General features: G+C 37.8%; 1 protein-coding gene across 2 annotated transcripts in view; it reads right to left on the minus strand.

Moving 5' to 3' along the window:
* agbl1 (AGBL carboxypeptidase 1) overlaps window positions 1-18914 on the minus strand; it is a 201636-nt gene that overhangs the window by 140848 nt on the left and 41874 nt on the right. The window contains exon 2 of one of the 2 annotated variants that reach the window (XM_079859107.1): window positions 18039-18191. In XM_079859107.1, the coding sequence (XP_079715233.1) occupies window positions 18039-18191 (153 nt within the window). Of the gene's footprint in view, window positions 1-7821; window positions 8014-18038; window positions 18192-18914 lie in introns of those variants that run through there. The other variant, XM_079859108.1, reaches the window with a different exon arrangement.

Here is an 18914-nt window from a genome sequence, read left to right on the forward strand (position 1 = left end):
AAGCATGAAGACGTGGCCCGGGGTCACTTGCCCACAGCATATAAATGCAGTTGTATGCGTCATTCCCTTTGTTCAGTCCAGCTCTTCACCACTCTGATAGAACACCGTCATGCCACATTCACAAGAAAACCCACAGTGGTGAGAAGTCTTTAGCTTGAGTTTAGCACAGCTAACAAACTTTTTCATGAGAATCATCTGAACACAAGTTCTCACTCTCCTATGGCATGTGGGTGTTTGTGGTATACTCACAAGCACTGTCCATTGTGTTTGGAATAGTCCACGTTAGGCTGGATCTCTCCAACCCAATACATGTGTTGCACTTCCGGGAGCACTATCGTTCTGCATTCGAGCGGGGCAGTGGCCTCGGCCATATAGTGTATCTGTATATTTAGCCATACTGTGAATCTGCGCCAAAGTCCTATAGAGTTCGATTGAACACACATCAACAAATATGGAAACTGCCAATCTGCTAAAGACGATTTTGAAGCTTCTTATTTAAAGCCATCTATGGGCAGTTACATTGATGTTGATGCACACAATATAGATGGACATTTCTCTCAGTAAGTGCTTATAGGGAGGATCTGGTTGACATCTCTGTCATGCAGACAAACCTGAAATGATAGGTTGGGATTATCAGTTCAACTCCTACTGTGCCGAAAAGGGCACGATGAAGTTCACGGCACACTGTGTAACTTGTACTAAGCCGCTGGGAGTACAGCAAGTGCCAAAGACCGAGGCCAAACTTCGGCGTTGAGTCAAGTTAAAGGACACAAGTTCATCCAGATACATTGGCATATTCATATATTGACAAATGCACACGCAACTCAAGCACATACACAAAGCAACTCCCACTAGGCATGTCGATCGTCAATCATCAACAGAGGATTTATGGAAAATCAGCTTTCTCATCGATAACATTAATCAACTTAGTGAAATTCCAGCACTACACCGGATCAAAGGTAGAAGCCTATATTGCATGTCAGTAACTGTATATGGTTTCTTAAAATAGTTTGGCAATAGACTTGGTTACTACACTACAAATCATAACATAAAGAGTTGATATTCCATTCTCAGCACTGATATCCAAGGAAGAAACCCAGCCATTCACTTCACACCAGAATGATAAATTAGGAGTCACCGAGCTGTGGCAGACAGATGGAAAAGAGATAAACCTTTGCGGCGGGCCAAATGAGCCACTGAGAGAGAGAGAGGGAGGGAGAGAGGGAGAGAGGGAGAGAGAGAGAGAGAGAGAGAGAGAGAGAGAGAGAGAGAGAGAGAGAGAGAGAGAGAGAGAGAGAGAGGGAGAGAGGGAGAGGGAGGGAGGTGTTATGGGCTTGTGCGTGCATTGACATTTCTCTGCATTACTGTATTATAAATACAAACAATAAATCCACAGTTTATGTAAATCCTGCATGCAGTAGGTTAATTTGTTTATTAGGTAGAGATGCATTAACTCTGAAAATATTGAAGCCACTGATATTTAACTGATGATTTTCATATTAACTTTAATATCTGACAAATAGCCAATATTATATAAAAAATATATATATTTCTTGGTTATATGAACATTAAGGGAACATTCCATTTTATATTTTGCCAACATTGTGGGAATGTAACTAAAATGTTTCAGGAAAAAAAGTTCCATGAACAATGAATAAATACCGTTTTTGCGCTAACATTTTGAGAATATAATTAACTTTAAGAATAGATAACTTTGAAAAAAAAAACATATTAACATTACTGGAAGAACGTTTGTTCATAACTTTGAGAGAATCTTGCTAGAAGTTCTGAAAATATTCTGTTTACTGGGTGTATGGTATTAATATATTTCCTGAACTGTAAACAATGATTTCCAAGATTAAATTATCTAAGTTGATTTGACAAACGAAAAAAATAAGTTGTTATAATTTTGGTATAATTTTTTTCTAATTAAACTGCACTAAATTCATGCACTTCATTGACATCCCTAGATAATATGCTCTAAGCTCTTGCCATTTTTTTTCATTTGTGAATTGTTACTCATGTACAGTATGTCAATATGTTGCAGTATATGAGTTTGCACATGAATATATAAATGTTTGTGTTCCATGCCTTTTATCATCAGCAGGTCATGAATGTTACAGGCAGCCATGCTTCACCTTTGACCCTTCAAGGGGTCACCTTGGTCAAAGGCTCAGAAACGCACCTGCTTTAAAGGCCAGCTGCTCATACCAGATATAACTTTATTGCAAAACGTTCAACCCTCATGTATGCCTCTATGCAGTGTGCCTACAGTATACTATACCCATTGAATTCGACTGTTCCATGCCTTGTTCAGGTTTCTTCCAAACCAAGATCACAATTTTCCAACTAAAAGGTTATATATTAGGTCTTTTATTCAGAACTAGATGTACCGCATGGCTCAGGCCTGCACTGGCTTTCCACAAAAAATATACTTATACTTATACATACTAAGTATGAAAAATCTGTGATTTTTTTTTTCAAAGGACCCTCCCATTCAATTTCTACAAACCTCTACCAAACGGTTGAGGTGCCTGTTGATGGTAAAAGTCAGTTATCTGACTTTGGCATGGGTTTGTTGTGTTTTACTGAAATAAAAAAAAAATTTTCCCCAAAAAAGTGGTTTTATCTTGTAGCCCTGGTCCCAGAGTTTTAAAAAAACAATGTTAACAAAATTAAACTCATTCCCACTGTACCTAGTAGAACACTTAAGTAAATGTCCCATTGAAATTAATGGGATTTTATGGATTTAGGTGAAGAAAGTGTACACATAATACATTTTGGTCTGTACCATGAAGAGAAAATTGATTCAACTATATAAACTATATATTTTCTGAAAGCGTCTACTCTCAGGATGTGATCTAACATGGCATGAAACATGTCCCACCCACCTCATTAGTATACTGCCCAAGCATAACACATTGGGTATTGGTAAATCGGGTATATGGCTGATACCTAAAAAAAGTAGTAGTATGTGCATGTCTGTCTGTGTGTGTGTGTATGTGTGTGTGTTTGTGTATGTGTGTGTCTGTGTGTGTGTGTGTCTGTGCGTGTATGTATGCGTGCGTACATGTGTGTGCGCGTGTGTGTGTGTCTGTGCGTGTGGATGTCAGTGTGTGTGCATGCTTGCGTTTGTTTGTATTCCTGCATGTGTGTGTGTGTGACAGTATCATCCTAAACCAGCAACCCTTCGCTCAACAGCACCATCTACAGGCCGATGAGTGTACAGTCACTAAATGTGCACATAAATGAATTTATTTTATACCCCCCCCCCCCCCCCCCCCCCCATGGATGAAATTCTACGAAACTTTGCATACCCCCAGAGTATGTCAAGTTAATCATACACATGAAATATGGTGCAGTTCTGAACATCTCAACTGAAGATAGGGGCGATTAAAGCAGAATAATATTGCATTTTCATTTTTTATGGGAGGGGCGCAAATCACAAATAAGTGATTATGGGCTAGGTTGATGTGGGCCCTTAAGACCAACATACCATAAAAATGTCTTCATCCTCGGTGCCACGGTTCAGGTAGTTATTTAGGAAAAACTGCATTTTTTGGGTTTGGGGGGCCCAGCGCGGGGGGGGGAGTGGCCCCCGGGGACCAAACGAAATTTTTCCGTAAAAGTCTAGTGGGGCTACATGCCCACCAAATTTCATGTTCCCCGGTGTTTCGGTGTCCCTGGTATCGTTGACGAAAAATTCAGTAGATGACGAAAAAAAAAAAAAAAAATCCCTATATGACCGCTTTCGCTAGCTATGCTAGCGGCGGTCATAATAAAAAATAAAATAAAAAAACTGAGGAAAATTATCAGTAGCAGTGTCTAAGGCTTGATTACAAGGTCTGTGTAATAGTGAACAAGTCAGATATGTAGTGAAAACTATAATTATATAGCATTTTAAACTCTTCACATTAACAGCTGATATGAGCTGGCCCTTCACATAAGAATTACACTCATCTCCTATTAAATAGCAGCTGCATTATGTAGACATAATTATGCCATTGACTGCTATTAAGTGACATTTGGATTGTAATTCAGAGTAAAATAAGGTTTTGCTCTCATTTAGAGGAGAGTAAGAGGTAAGAACTAGTTGAACATTCAGTGAAATCATCTATCCTGTTCTGACATATTTCCTATTCAAACAGGAGGTTGGGGCAGAACAAATTACACATATTGTCCTTTTTTACAGCCAGTTGCCCCTTTAGTTTATGTTCCTGCAAGCAAGGAGGACATACATTTCCACCAATTCATATGCTGCTTAAAATTAGAGTACAAAGCTACTTTTGAATTGTTGCTAATGGAGAGAAAAAAAACAAGTTTTCCCCAAAATAGGGTGGTTTCATTCTACCAATGGGACTAAAGCTAACCAGGTAGACAAGCAGGGGTGAATCAGCTAAACCCTGCCCCCTGGTCAGAAGCATTACATACAATTTTATTGTAGGGAGCATTTTGGGGGAATTTACACAAGACTGTTTTCAACCTAAAAATGGAAAACTTTTAATGCGTTTTGCCCATTCATTTACACAACAACGCCATTTTGGGGGCCTGAAAATGCAAACTTTTGAAAATGGGTTTCAAATTGCAAGTTCTTGAAAACTATATCGTTATCGTCTCTGTGTAAAACACAAAAGGTGAATTAGTGCAAAAGGTGACGTGATGCACATCCGTATTACGTGTTTAGTCTATAGGCGTGCAGTGTTTCATCATAAAATTACATCGACAACAATGTGGTCTGGCAGCATAATACAGCGTTTTTAGTTGTTTTTAGCGATCATTTTAAAAATGTTGTCATCTGTACGTGAAGAACACAAAGGAAAATTGTTGTGTAAACGCACCCTTAGAAACATGATGAATCATCAATGGTCCATTTTCTAGAGAAGAGAGCCTGTAGATTTTAAATGTGTACATACTAAAGCTTTTAGGAAGACATTAGCATATAGACAACCTCAAAGCTAACATACATGAACACAAAACACTCTAAATTTTGGATTAATGAGGTCTGTAAGGCTTTGAGGAATAATATATCCCCTGAATAAATACAAACTCACTCCTGTTGGGCTTAAATTGTAAACTAAATGTTTAAGAAACAGATTACTATTGTTAGCTGAAATTGTGTTTTACAACCAAAAGTTTACCTCTGGGCAAATGATCTATTTTCAAAAAGCTCTGCAAGATCTGATGATTCATTTCTTCCTCAGTTCAAAGCACAACAGCATTTCTTGGATCAAATCCAGCAATTACGAAATGAGGAGGAAAAAAAGAAGATTTTCCAGTGTCTCATTCTACCAAATTGACTGTTCCCTGGGCAACGTTTCATTGCTTAGCAACTGTCACATCTGATATAACATGCTTGGGAATAAATAAATCTAAAACACGACTTTCATACTTTGACAGCTTGGATTTTACCTCGGAGCATTTAAACAAAGGCTGAAATAGAGCAGTTGTCAAATTAATGTTTCATACAATAATTATCACGAGATTTAGTAAAATAACAGGACTAATTACAGACCACCTAACACCCCTCTAAAGCATATATATATATATATTAAACTTAATATATATATAGTCTTGTGAATCATTTAGAATCCTTTTCTGACCATTAGTAATCAGTTTGAGAACCACTTCTCTATATTAATGAAAGAATGCTAGTGTCATTAGTGGTCTTAATCACATGCTATGCTCTGCCAAGTCATTTTTAGAAGCTTTTAAAAGTCCTCCGTGCACAACATAGCTAGTGCCATACCACTGCCATGTTCATTCTATAAAAGCTTCACTCAGTCCTTAGTAATGATTCCTACGTAGCACAGTGGGAAATACAGATACCTTAGATGCCAATGAGCTGGTTACTAAGAGTCACTTAAAGTTCTACCCAAAAAAAAAAAAAAAAAATGGGAAAAGTGATTTGGCTAATCATTAGAAGAATTATTAGCTGAAAGGTAACACTCCCGGCTCAGGCTACAATGATAAATGTTCATGATGGGGTCAGATGCTTGGTCAGAAGTTGAACTGCCAACAGTTCCTTTTGGCTTCCTCCTCTATGGGTAAACCTTTTAAGATGTACGCCGTCTTTGGGTTTAACTCGCACGCTAATCAACTTACTCCACAATATTTCATTAGCATTTAGCTGATATTTTAAATGGCATCAGAGCCAATACAATGGTGTTGCATTCTTGTTCTAATCCGTTATTTTGTTAGGTCTTCTAAAAAAAATAGCAATGATTAAAAAGAGCAATGTTAAATGGAATCCCCTATGCCTTTGGGAGCCAACAAATCCAAGCCGTCTCCATTAGGGCAACAGCTGCTGATTAAAACAAGCACCATGAAGGGTAGGTAGAAATGGCATGACTTATCCTTGAACTTCAGTGGGAAACTAGAAACCCATGCATTGAGAAAGAAAATAACAGCAACAACCAGCAGAGTCGCTGGGTTAATCGTGTCCACTTGAAAAGAGGCATTAGCACAACGATAATCCGCTATATCAAAAATAAACTCAATTAGAGATGATTATCGCATTACTTTTTGTACAATAGAGAATTATAATGTCTTTAAGGGGCAAAAGTCAGACCACCATTATCTAGGGTCTAGCCAACCACTATCAGAAAACATTCTGCACAAAAACAATGTGTATAACGTACTATTAATAAAAAACAGTTTGACCCTGAAGTCCCCTAGCAGTGTTCAGAGTAACTGACACATCAGCACTGCCCGCTGGGTTTTTGGCTTAATCTCCCTAAAGCCTCTAATGGCACGGCAGAATGAACAAATATTTAAATGCCTCGGTGGATACAGCCACAGCTAAAATTACACAGAGGGGGTCATATCTTTTTTTACCAATATTGTTGAAAAGTGTAAACTAGAGTGCCACACATTTACACAAACGCATGCTAACATTCAGTTCTATAACTAAGAAATAGCGTCAAAGGTTGCAGATATCACATCCCCATAAGCGGCAAGGTGACTTCATTACAGACAATACCACTGAATCCCTCTCTAATCCAGACAGACAAGAGTCTATAAATTATAACCTACACCTGTGGGACATGGACTTCCTAAAGCCAGAAGAGCTTTAATGCTTTCATTCTCTCTCAATGGCATTCTCCTGGCACAATGTGGGTAGTGACTGTCACTCAGCAGTGGTCCTCCTCGTTTAGTTACATAATACCATAGGATAAATATCCCGACGTTTGAGAGGCACACTTATGGATCGTGAAAAACAAGATGGTGGGGGCAAGGAGGACAAATATTGAAAACTGCTGAGTTCACGGTTGAGGCTGCAAGATAAAAATAATGTCGATGGAAATAACTCATCTCTCGTCTTGAGCTTGGTTAAAAGAAAAGAGCAGGTGGGACTTGAGACATTCCATGTGGTTGCCCAGAATCAATGAGAAGAGCCAAGATCAAGATGGCAGAGACAAGAGCTCCGCCCAACCCACTGACTCACAAGGCAGTGCCTAAGCACACATGCAAATGTTTGAGTGTCAACAACAGTACGACTACGTCAATCGGGCTGAGTATCTCGATAATCAAGCATGAATTTCAAGGTTGACTGGTGCATTTTGTAAATGTACCCTGCGATCCTCTGCAACAAATCATAGTTTCATTGATCGCTCTATCAAGACTTAAAACAAAAGGTACATCAAGCTCATGCAACCTGGTCAAAAGCTGTGAAAGGCAGCAAAAGACCACTGCGTGCAAGGAAAACAAGTCATTTGCTTGTGCAAGCTCCAGTGTGAGCTTTCTTTACACACAGCATGCTCTTCCCAACTGCAGGACTTGATGTGCATTCAGAGCATTGCAGAGATTCATCTTCTCGCTTACCCCCATTACTGAGGCTTCCACACTGTTTCAACGTCGCCGTCCAGGTGAAGTGACCCGGCTTACTGTAGCTGTACATCTTGGGATGGTCAATAGAGTCAGAACCAAGTACAAAAGTATAACTGACAAAGAATAACACAATGTGCAAGTATGTCCAATATAGATTCCTGTCTGCTTCTACCTACTACCACTGCCTCTAGCCCACTCACTGAGTCCTGAATTTAAGGGTCGCACCTGGCCGTTTTTTTAAAAGCCCCCCTCCCCTTTGGGTAAACTCCCCAGCTGGATTCCAGCCTGACAAAAAGTAACAGGGGCAAATGTAGGGGCCAATGGGATGTAAATCAGTCCAGGGTGCACAAGTTGTCTAGGGTGGTGTGGTGGCTTTCTGTGGGGGGTTTGTGTTGTGGTTTTATGCAGCTTCTTCAGACAGCTTATATATGGCAGCGTTTATAATTGTGTGTGTCTGTGTGGTTGCATGGGCGGTAGACTCAGAAGCTGCCAATGGAGGATGTCCAAACTGCCTCTTGATTTGTATGTCCACACCACACAATATGAATAGCATGTTATGCCAGGAATGCATGAGTGAAAATAAACCCTATTTATGCAAGCATGCAACGGGCTCCCTTTGATCGGCATGACACAAACGCTAACAAGTATCACTGCAGCACATATGTGCATCCTTACCCTATCCATGTTGTCCACATTTAAGGTTACTTATTCTTCTCCCCTCAAGCTCTGATAAACTGCATCAGAACAAAACAGTTGTACATCACCATCTAAAACCACCATTGGCGTCAACTTGGTTGCCAAGTTCAGACAGTGATGTTTAGTTGCAACAATCACAGGAACTTCACTTGGTGCAAGAACATTAGCCTGCCAAGACGGAAAGTGCACAAAACGCCACAGCTAGGCATGCATGGGAAGCTCAGAGAAGCATATCTTGTAAAGACGGATGCCTACAACTACAAATTTACGACTGCTTGGCCGTCTCCCAACCTTTTAATTAACACTTTACATCAGGAGAGTGACTCCTGCTTGCTGCAGAGCTTGTCAGAGGCCCAAATCTCTTCTGGTCTCTAATTCTTGTTTTCCAAGCCTCTTACTTGAAGTCCTTACATTTTGCTCAGGTGAAATGTGGATTTCAGTTGAGTTTCACGATTTGTGGGAATCCACTTTCAGCTTAGTTACCTTGAAAACACCAGCATACTTGCATGGCATTAAGGGATACACAAAAGATGATATTTTGAAAAATGTCCATACAATAAATCCATTAGGGTTGTTGTTTAGACCTCATTGACTTTCAAAATATGTTCTTTGTGTTAATAGAAGAAAGACATTCATTTGGGACAACATGAGGGTGAGTACGAAAACTTTCATTTTGGGCTCAATCCCTTTTAGTAACCTAAGCTGCAAGACCTACAGTAATTTGTCAAACAGCATGACATGAAAAATACAGAATGGTTGGCAAGGTTTATGAGCAAAGTTTTGGTGTCCCCAATAGGCTTCTTAAGCTGCTAACTGCCTAGCAAGGTTGTGCACCATTTAGAATTTAATTGAGAATGCCTTTTGAATTTGAATTGAGGCAGCAAACAATATCCAGAAATGCAACTTAAATGTGAATGCAGGAAGAATTACAATGAATGGAAAGTCAATGAAATTATTTAAGGAAGGACGGATGGACAGATAGATAGACGTAACATTCATAAGTGCAGAATGTTGAAGCTCTTGTACCAGTGCAAATGAGACATGCATAATCTATGGTTGTGTTTCTACCGCTTCAATACCTACCAAAGGGAGCAGAAGATGGTCTTGACAGGCATCCAGCTTCAATGGTACAAGCGTGGGACCTGAGGCGTTTTTTTGTAGCTATTGTTTATCTTTGAGAGGGGCAAAATATATACTGTATAGAGAGCTCAAGGTACACAAGCTTGCTCGAGAACAAACTGGAGGTTCAAGGGGCTTATGAAACCACAAGTCCAGTAGCCAGCTGGGAGCAGTTTAATCCCAGCCAAAGCAGGCAGAGCGTAATCATATTTTCTGGGGATACCTTTCAACAGACCCCATCAAGTCCCTCACAGGGAGCTTCATCTCTAAAACAACAGAAAACACTCCTCCTATTTCTCCCTCACCTTCCCTGTGGCATCACTCTTCTTACACATGGAACAGCACTTTGCTTGTTCTTATACCATTTTGAGCACAAAAATGTTAAATAAGTTATCAACCCGAGTGATGCAGGGCACCTATGACAGACTTCTATGCCAAGCTCCTCAAGAGGCCCATAAATAAATAAGAGCAGACCTGAGGATAATGGGAAGAGTTAACCACTCAAAGCTGTCAGTTAACAATCCATCTTGAAATCTCGATGTGAACCATTCCCAAGTTAAAAGCAAAAATAAACATCTTTCCTCATGACTCCTCCATTCCTTTTGTAAAACACTCCACAAACAAGCTCCTCAACGTCACTTGTTTTGGTTTACAATTTTGGCATGATAAAGAGAATCAGTAGCAAAAACATTGTTAGAATTTCTGTGGTTCAGTGAGGAAAAGAGAGCACATGCAAGCATTTGCTTCTTGAAATCAATAAGTGAATGAGAAAATCAAGTACACAGCTGGCGTCAGGAAATTATTGATGAACTGTGTGGGCTGGATGTAATCCTTGAAAGTCTCACCAAGGACACACTCTAAACGATGAAGCCAAAATAAATTATTGCAGTCCACCCTGAACCCAAGCTGAACATTTTAAAAGCAAAAATGTTGTATCAGATTCATTTTAATAAAACACTACTTGCAAAACTCAATGTGCACCATTAACTACACATGATCATTTGAACAATCAGTCATTAACTTATTTGTTTTAACTCTCACAAGACTTAAATTGAACAAAAAACATCAGTTTGCAAACTAATCTGCCACTGGAGAAATGCTATACTGTATGAAGACATGCAAAGAATACCCTTACAGTTCGTAAAACAGGCTGTTTTAATGTTCACAGTTCATGAATTTAATTCTAATGCTTTTGAAGGGGGTGGGCTTGATCAAGTGATGACAACAATGCTTTAATTTCACATCTGAGGCCAATTTTCATTCCACGCTTAGACCTTCTTACAGGGGAATTACGCAAATGTGGATACTGAGACCCTTAAGCAGACATACTTGTCATCTAGTGCGCTTAGCAAAAGATAACCTTGGTATGAAATGCACGTAGACAGACATCTCCAGTTGCTGGCTCCCACCAGTTAATAGATTAAATTTCTCTCAGGTTTTAAGAGTGTCTGATTGTTTATTTTCATCTGATAAAGTGAGCGAGCAATATGGCAGTAATCACAACAAATCAAATGAGAGACATCTCAGTTTTTTTATCTCAGAGGAAACTAAGGTCCTTTGCTTATGATTCTGTGTGAAGCTATGGGTTTAAAAGCCTTTTTACACCTCAGAGCAAATAAATAGAAATAGAAATGCGACAAATATGCGACAATTACAGTGTAAATTCACAACATTTTTCAGTCAAAATTATTTATGATCATTAAAAAGATTCAATTATCTTGTAGTCACAATTGTTTGATTATAATCTACAATCTGCAAGACAATTGTGACTTTTCTAATGGTATAATTAACATTATTGTGACTTTATTTTAAACAATAAGACAGAAAAGGGCTTCAATGCATGGGTCTCTGTTGTGAATATCTTGCTATAATTTTTATTTAAATAAAAGAGACAGCTATGGATAGGGAAAAAAATAGAGGGCCCAAGTTCAATTTTACAACTTTCTCTATTGAAATTATCAGAAAAATCTGTCAAAATGTTTACTTCAGAGCAGCCAGTGATGCTTAATACACTGCTGATCATGAGTTTAATCGCCATCTGCAAATCTCAACATCAAATTAAAGAGGATGACTCATTCCCTCATGGTCCACTAACTTAAAAATACCACGTTAAGCATCTTTTCTTGTCATTAATGGTATTTTTGGAGAGAGACGTGATCAGAGGGCATCAGAAGGCGTTCACTGCCAATTCCGTATTTCCCCCTTTCATCAGGGCCACAGTGGACACAAAACTCTTTTCCCACCTGTCCTGCAACCTGAATGGGATGTGCATCTTATATTTTGTTCCCAACGCAACAGGACCTGCGCTGTGGAAGTATCCCACCATGGCCAGGCTCAGGATTTTCCACTGGGCTCTTTTGTGAGCCAGAAAGCCTGACTGTCACTCAAAGTGCAGGCTGTAACATGAGCAATCGACCAAGCACTGGCACTCGCATGCTGGGGATGTCTGAAATAGCACTTTCCATAAAACATGCAGAGAGAGGGCAGTGAAATCTGACCTCAGGATCGGCTGCCAGCTCTCCCACCCCACTCTAATATCCTTATCCCCACCTACTCAAATCCTGCACCAGCAACCTCACAATAAAAACGTAAACATGTACAGAGAGAGAGAGAGAGAAAGAAAGGGAGGGGGGAAGCCAAGGGTCTTTCTGAAATCTCCTCAGTCATTTACTGCAGCTGCAGGAACATAAATATCTGTTTGGGGGAGGGGCACATTCTACACAAAATATTCATTAAATATTAAATTAAATATTCAAATCAACCCATATCAAATTTATTTTCACCTGTATGAGCAGTACGCTAACAAATTTACAGATTTATGACTTGTGCATGTGCTCAGAATGTAACATCATCAGCTGCATGCAAAGCAAATCCATACTTTTCAGTAACGCAACATCTGCATGTGAAGCCCAGCTATTCACGCAAGTCAAATAATATAAAATTATAAAAATTATAAAAAAAAAGAATAGTATAACCTAAAATGGTTATAAATGGTTAAATGGTTAAAAAAAATTGTTGTTTGGATTTAAATAGGCAAATGCCAATGAGTCTATGATTGGGTCATTATTGCAGTGATTATTACGTTTTTAGCATGTTATATGTTTGGCAACAGTTCTTCTAACTCTAATTGATGTGTGTAGCTTTTCATTTCTTAAACAACCATGTAGGAAGACACATCATGGCCATATTCCAGGATGGCAATGTCAAGATTCATCAGGCTCAACTGTTGCTAAACAAAAAAACACAAAAAAATCACTGCAATAATAATCTAGTCAGAGACTCTTAAAGTCCCCCTGTGGTGAAAATCAAGGTTTTAATGTATTATGTCTATGTGGTGTTTTTAATATGCTTTAAACATGTGCAAATGCATAAGTCAACACCATTGCTGAGTATTTTCTCCTTAAAACTGCAGTGAACTAAAGACAGTCTCAAAAATGCGGGTTTAAATCGCTGGTGTTTCTGATGTCACAAACTACCTTGTAACCAATCAGATCAACGTGTGATCGTCAACGAGTGGATCTCTGAGCTGGTGCGAGTGAGAGGAGGCGGGGCTCATTTGCATATTCATAGAACTGCATATACTAAATGAGGCAAGGGTGTAGAGTTACATTCAAGCTATTTTAAGGCATGAAGATTTTTTTTTAAGGAAAAAACATTTAAATATGTCATTTTGGTGATCAAAGATGAGTTTTAAGGGGTAAAATGTGTGTGTGTGTGTGTGTGTGTGTGTGTGTGTGTGTGTGTGTGTGTGTGTGTGTGTGTGTGTGTGTGTGTGTGTGTGTGTGTATACAGACCCTTTCCAAAAAATTTGAATATCATGGAAAAGTTTATTTATTTCCATAATTCCATTCAAAACGTTAAACTTCCATAGATTATAGATTCAGGGCCCACAACTTAAACGATTTCAAGTATTTAGTTGTTTATTTGTACATAATTTGGGCTTCCAGCTCATAAAACCCACGAAAACAGGATTTCAAAAAATTTGAATATTACATGAAATCACACAGTAATTACACAGTGATACCATGGTCATCGAACCAGGTTTTGGTTCTTTTGGCAGTGTGGGCAGGTGCAAATCCTGCTGGAAAATGAAGTCATGAAAATGAAGAAAATGAAGTATATATACAGTACAGGCCAAAAGTTTGGACACATTACTATTTTTAATGTTTTTGAAAGAAGTTTCTTCTGCTCATCAAGCCTGCATTTATTTGATCAAAAATACAGAAAAAAATGTAATATTGTGATATATTATTACAATTTAAAATAATTGGTTTTCAATTTATTATACTTTAAATTATCATTTATTTCGGTGATGCAAAGCTGAATTTTCAGGATCATTACTCCAGTCTATCAAATGATCCTTTAGAAATCATTCTAATATGATGATTCATTATCAAAGTTGGAAACAGTTCTGCTGCTTAATATTTTTTCATAACCTGTGATACTTTTTTAGGATACTTTGATGAATAAAAAAAAAGAAAAAGAAAAAAGAAAAGAAAAAAAAAGAAGCAAATGTTTTCAAGATAGAAATCTTTTATAACAACAATATACACTACTGGTCAGTAATTTGGGGTCAGTCATTTTTTTCTTTATTTTCTTTTAAATAAATCAATAATTTTATTCAGCAAGGATGTGTTAAATTGCTAAAAAGTGATAATAAAGAAGATTTATATTAAAAAAAATATTTTTATTTAGAATAAATGCAGTTCTTTTTAACCTTTTATTCATCAAATATATTAGGCAGCAGAACTGTTTCCAACACTCATAATAAAGCAGAACATTAGAATGATTTCTAAAGGATCATGTGATTGACTGGATCTCACATGTGACACTGAAGACTGGAGTAATGATCCTGAAAATTCAGCTTTGCATCACCGAAATAAATGATAATTTAAAGTATAATAAATTGAAAACCAATTATTTTAAATTGTAATAATATATCACAATATTACATTTTTTTTCTGTATTTTGATCAAATAAATGCAGGCTTGATGAGCAGAAGAAACTTCTTTCAAAAACATTACAAATAGTAATGTGTCCAAACTTTTGGCCTGTACTGTACATATATATGAAGAGTTCAGATGCAAAAGCCTCTAAGTGCCATCTGAAATTTTCTTCTAGAATGATCATTTTTATCAAGCTCGTTTAAGTTCAGTAATTTCACTTAAATGGCAATTAATAGGTCATTTTCATTGCCATTTAAGTGAAATTACTGAACTTAAATATACGAGCTTCATAAAAATGATCATTCTAGAAGAAAATTTCAGATGGCACTTAGAGGCTTTTGCATCTGAACTCTTCATATATATATATATATATATATATATATATATATATATATATATATATATACATATGCATATATATATATAAACCAGCTGAGAGCCACATTGATTTATACCATGTGGGGTTTTTTTCAACAATGCATGGCTTGTTATCTCCCTCTTGTGGTCACACTGTACCTCACAACCTCATAAACTACAGGAGAAGAATGTCATGACAGCTCTTGACATGGTCATGACAGCTAATATTACACACTCTTGACTAGTCTGACAGGAAATGGCATTAACATGTAAACACTATTTACATGCATTATAGATTAATACACTGCTGTATTTAGCAGTCTGTAGTATTTCAACCCAGTTCATTTAAGACTTTATGAACTCACTGGCCAGTATAAGCAGGGCAATTAACTTCAGCAGTAATCAGAGGAGATATGCAGACGGGACACATTGAGTTATGAGACACTCGTAGGGAATGGGAAGACCGGGTCTCGGATTTACAGCCACTGAGTTCAAACAGAGTTTAATTTACGTTAATAAAGTTGCTTCACTTGAACTGCGACTCCGGGGAAATGATAAGAAAAGACGCACATGCTGCCTCACATAAAACACTGTAAGAGAGCTTGTACATTGTTCAAATTTTTTTTAAAAAGAAAAGAAAGCTCATAAATTCCATCAAGCTGCTTCACAAGCCAGGAGTCAATAGCCCAATTTTGCGATACGGCCCACTATTGGGCATTATTTTCAATGTATAATAAATTCATTTAAATAATGGTGTGATTATTTGTTTGTTTGTTTTTTCAACCAAATTTTAAAGTATGTGTTGTTGCAGACATCGACAAAAAAGAAGAAAAAAAAGAAATTCAGAACTAAAAAGTGTGACAACCAGTCCTCCCCCTTTTTTCTAAATATTTATCTATAAAAAGGTCTATACTGCAGCAAACACAGTTAAGATTTAAAGGAAGAAGACTATCCTCATCGGATTACATCCTCATTAACTCTCATCTTACCCTTACCGGATGATGAAAGATAAAAGGGAACAGATGTTACGAGAGCAAAATGAATTTCTGCATTTCAGTTTCACATCTTATGTGATGTGAAAATCTCGCAGGCATGGTTCGCTATTGCAAAACCTTCTGCTTTCATGGCTGACCGTCAGTAATTACTCTCTAGCCGTAAACCAGCATGATCAGAGCAGAGGAAATATTGGAAAGCTGCACAGAATAACAATTAAACAAGTGTTTTTCTGGATTCTTAAACCAACAAAACGTCTCAAAAGCAAACAGTTATAAACTTCACAACCACAACAAAACCGCAGGTTTACATGGACAATGTCTTCCAGACATTCTGCATTGGATGCTCTGTGACTGTGAGCTGTTAAGATGTAAAAATGACAAAAAGGACCATAGACATATTACTGTAATCTTCTGAAGTCATATGATAGTGTGAGTTGAAGACTAAAAGTTTGGCTTGTTACGGCACTTCTTTGATTTTTTTTTTAGCTTAACAACTTTGGTCACCATCCACTTTCATTATAAGCAGCATGAACATCCTGCCTACCATCTCTTTCTGTGGACTGCGGAAGAAATAAAAAAAGTAATGCTGTTTTGAAACAACATGAAGGTGAGTAAATGACTATACGTTCTGTTCTGTTACAAGCGTAATACGTATACCATAATCTCTCAATATTTATTTTTCCTCTTTTGGAAAGTCATGGAAACACTATCATGAATGTTTTTTTCTTTTGACGCTGGAGCAAGTGGGAATATATATTTGTTCACATTAGACGTTTACCCAACTACAAAATTCCACTTTTGAGAACCCATAATGTAAAAAGGGTCCACTCATGTCACAGTATTATAACTAATGTACTTGGATGAGAGCAACAAACACCATTTTTAGTCACATGCTTATTAAATGGTTTTAGAGCTATTTAACTATTTAGGCCGGAGATTCCGAAACTATAATACCTTCATATTTTAAGCTAATATTTCAATAATTTAACAATACTTTTGTGTTCATGGTTCTCTGATGTCGGTTAATGGCCACATGGCATGATTTACTGCATCTGGTTTGGAAGAACTTGACTGACCCGCACAAAGCCCAGACCTGAATCCCACTAAACACCTTTTTGGGATGAATTGGAACAGCAGCTGTGATCCAGACCCCATTTGCCCAAAATCCATCCCTGACCTCACTGAGGCTCGTGAGTCTAAATGGGAAAGAATCCCCGGAGTCATGTTCCATCATCTAGTAGTGGAAAACCTTCCCAGAATAGTGGAAGCTGAAGGAAGACCAGCTCCTCAAGCCTATGGTTTTGAAATTTGACAAGCACATATGGGGATGTTGTTTAGATGTACTTTTAACCATCTATTTATGTTCCCACATGACAAAACACCTTATATCTGCCCAGAACCACTAAGAACTTTTCCAAATTTATTAAGAAATTATCATCTGGTGCCAGATCACAGTGTGTCCTCGGCACATTATTCCGTTTCACGGATAGCGTAAATGTCTAAATATAGGGCTTCAAAACCACAACGGGTTCATCTGACGCTTCGTTTGCTTCATCATCATCAGCTGAGGGAGACGCAACGCCATTAGCACCTCTCGCCCAAATGAACTGTCACGCAGACGACAGCAACAAAGACAGCAGACACTGTGAAGCTTCTTTCACACAGTTAGGCTCATATTTGTGCACTGCAAACTGGATTTTTTTTAGAGAAAACATCCTTTATATCTGTACAAATATCTGATTTCAAAAGACCGTCCAGTCAAATAAATACCTTATTGAAAAGATTCTTGTATGAATGATTTTGTGATCACACAGAACCCTAAACTGTAAAAAAATAAACAAGTTATCAAAAAATATGGTAATGTAAAAAATACTTTTAATGCAAAATAATCAACCTAACAACATTAATCTGATTACTATACTTTTCAGTGTAAAAACATAGTGTCTGGTTTGCTAAATCAATGCAACTTTATCTATATTATTGCATATTTTTAAAATGCATTTAATAAAAAAAAGCATAAATAAATGTATTAAATGCATATTCACTTATATTGCATAAATGACAAAAAAAAAAAAAAAAATGAATATACTATACTTACTACTGGTTAAGTGTTGTCTCAGCTTTCTAACCAAAGATGATTTGGAAAACGTCCATGGTTGGGTGGCCTGTGCAGAGGCTTCAGGTCCAGGCTTGACTTCACGCGTGTCTTCCATGTTCAACTTGCGTTTTTTGCGAGGAGAGGAGAAACTGCCTAGAAAGAAATGAAATGGCCTTCAATCAAATCAGGTGTAAAGACAAGTCAGTGCAGTCAACCTCTGTCTCATAAGCCTCTTTACAAACTGTTCCACAGCAAGAACATTTCATTTGAAATTCACAGCACCACTAGTACGTCATGTGGGCAGATTTTACTGTTTGACAACCAGTGCAAATGGACAGTGCAATTTACATAAAACCCAGCACTGCTGGAAAGTTTACGGTGATCTTCTAATATCAGTAGGATTACAGTCTTGCTATTTTAGGGGGCATTTGTCATCATGGTGGGATAACCCAAGGGCTCTCCTGTGACCCTCTTAGTGGCCAGCTGCATATCTTTGGTGCATAAAGTTTAAAATGATGAGGGACATTACCATCTTCTCATCAGGGTCATCCATCAAGTGGACCCCACATGAAATGTAATGCCCACGATGATGAGCCATCTTTCAAAAGACACATTACAAAAATTGAGATTTATTACCAGTTCTGAATGGTGTTCTGTTCACAGACAGACAGATGCTTATATTCATTGCTAAAAAATACAAATATTATTAAATATATATAATCCTCCTTTTGGCAGCTGGCTGTCCCTGTCTGGTTTAAAATGGCACTTATTCATCATGTAAAATTAGATATGTCTTACATGGGTGCCTTTCAAGTCCTAAATCTTTTTTTACCCCAGCAAAAGCTGCTGTAAGCACTGCAGTAAATCTGTGGCTTT

Source organism: Squalius cephalus (genome assembly GCF_949319135.1).
Source record: "Squalius cephalus genome assembly, chromosome: 23".
In the NCBI taxonomy this organism is placed as follows: Eukaryota; Metazoa; Chordata; class Actinopteri; order Cypriniformes; family Leuciscidae; genus Squalius; species Squalius cephalus.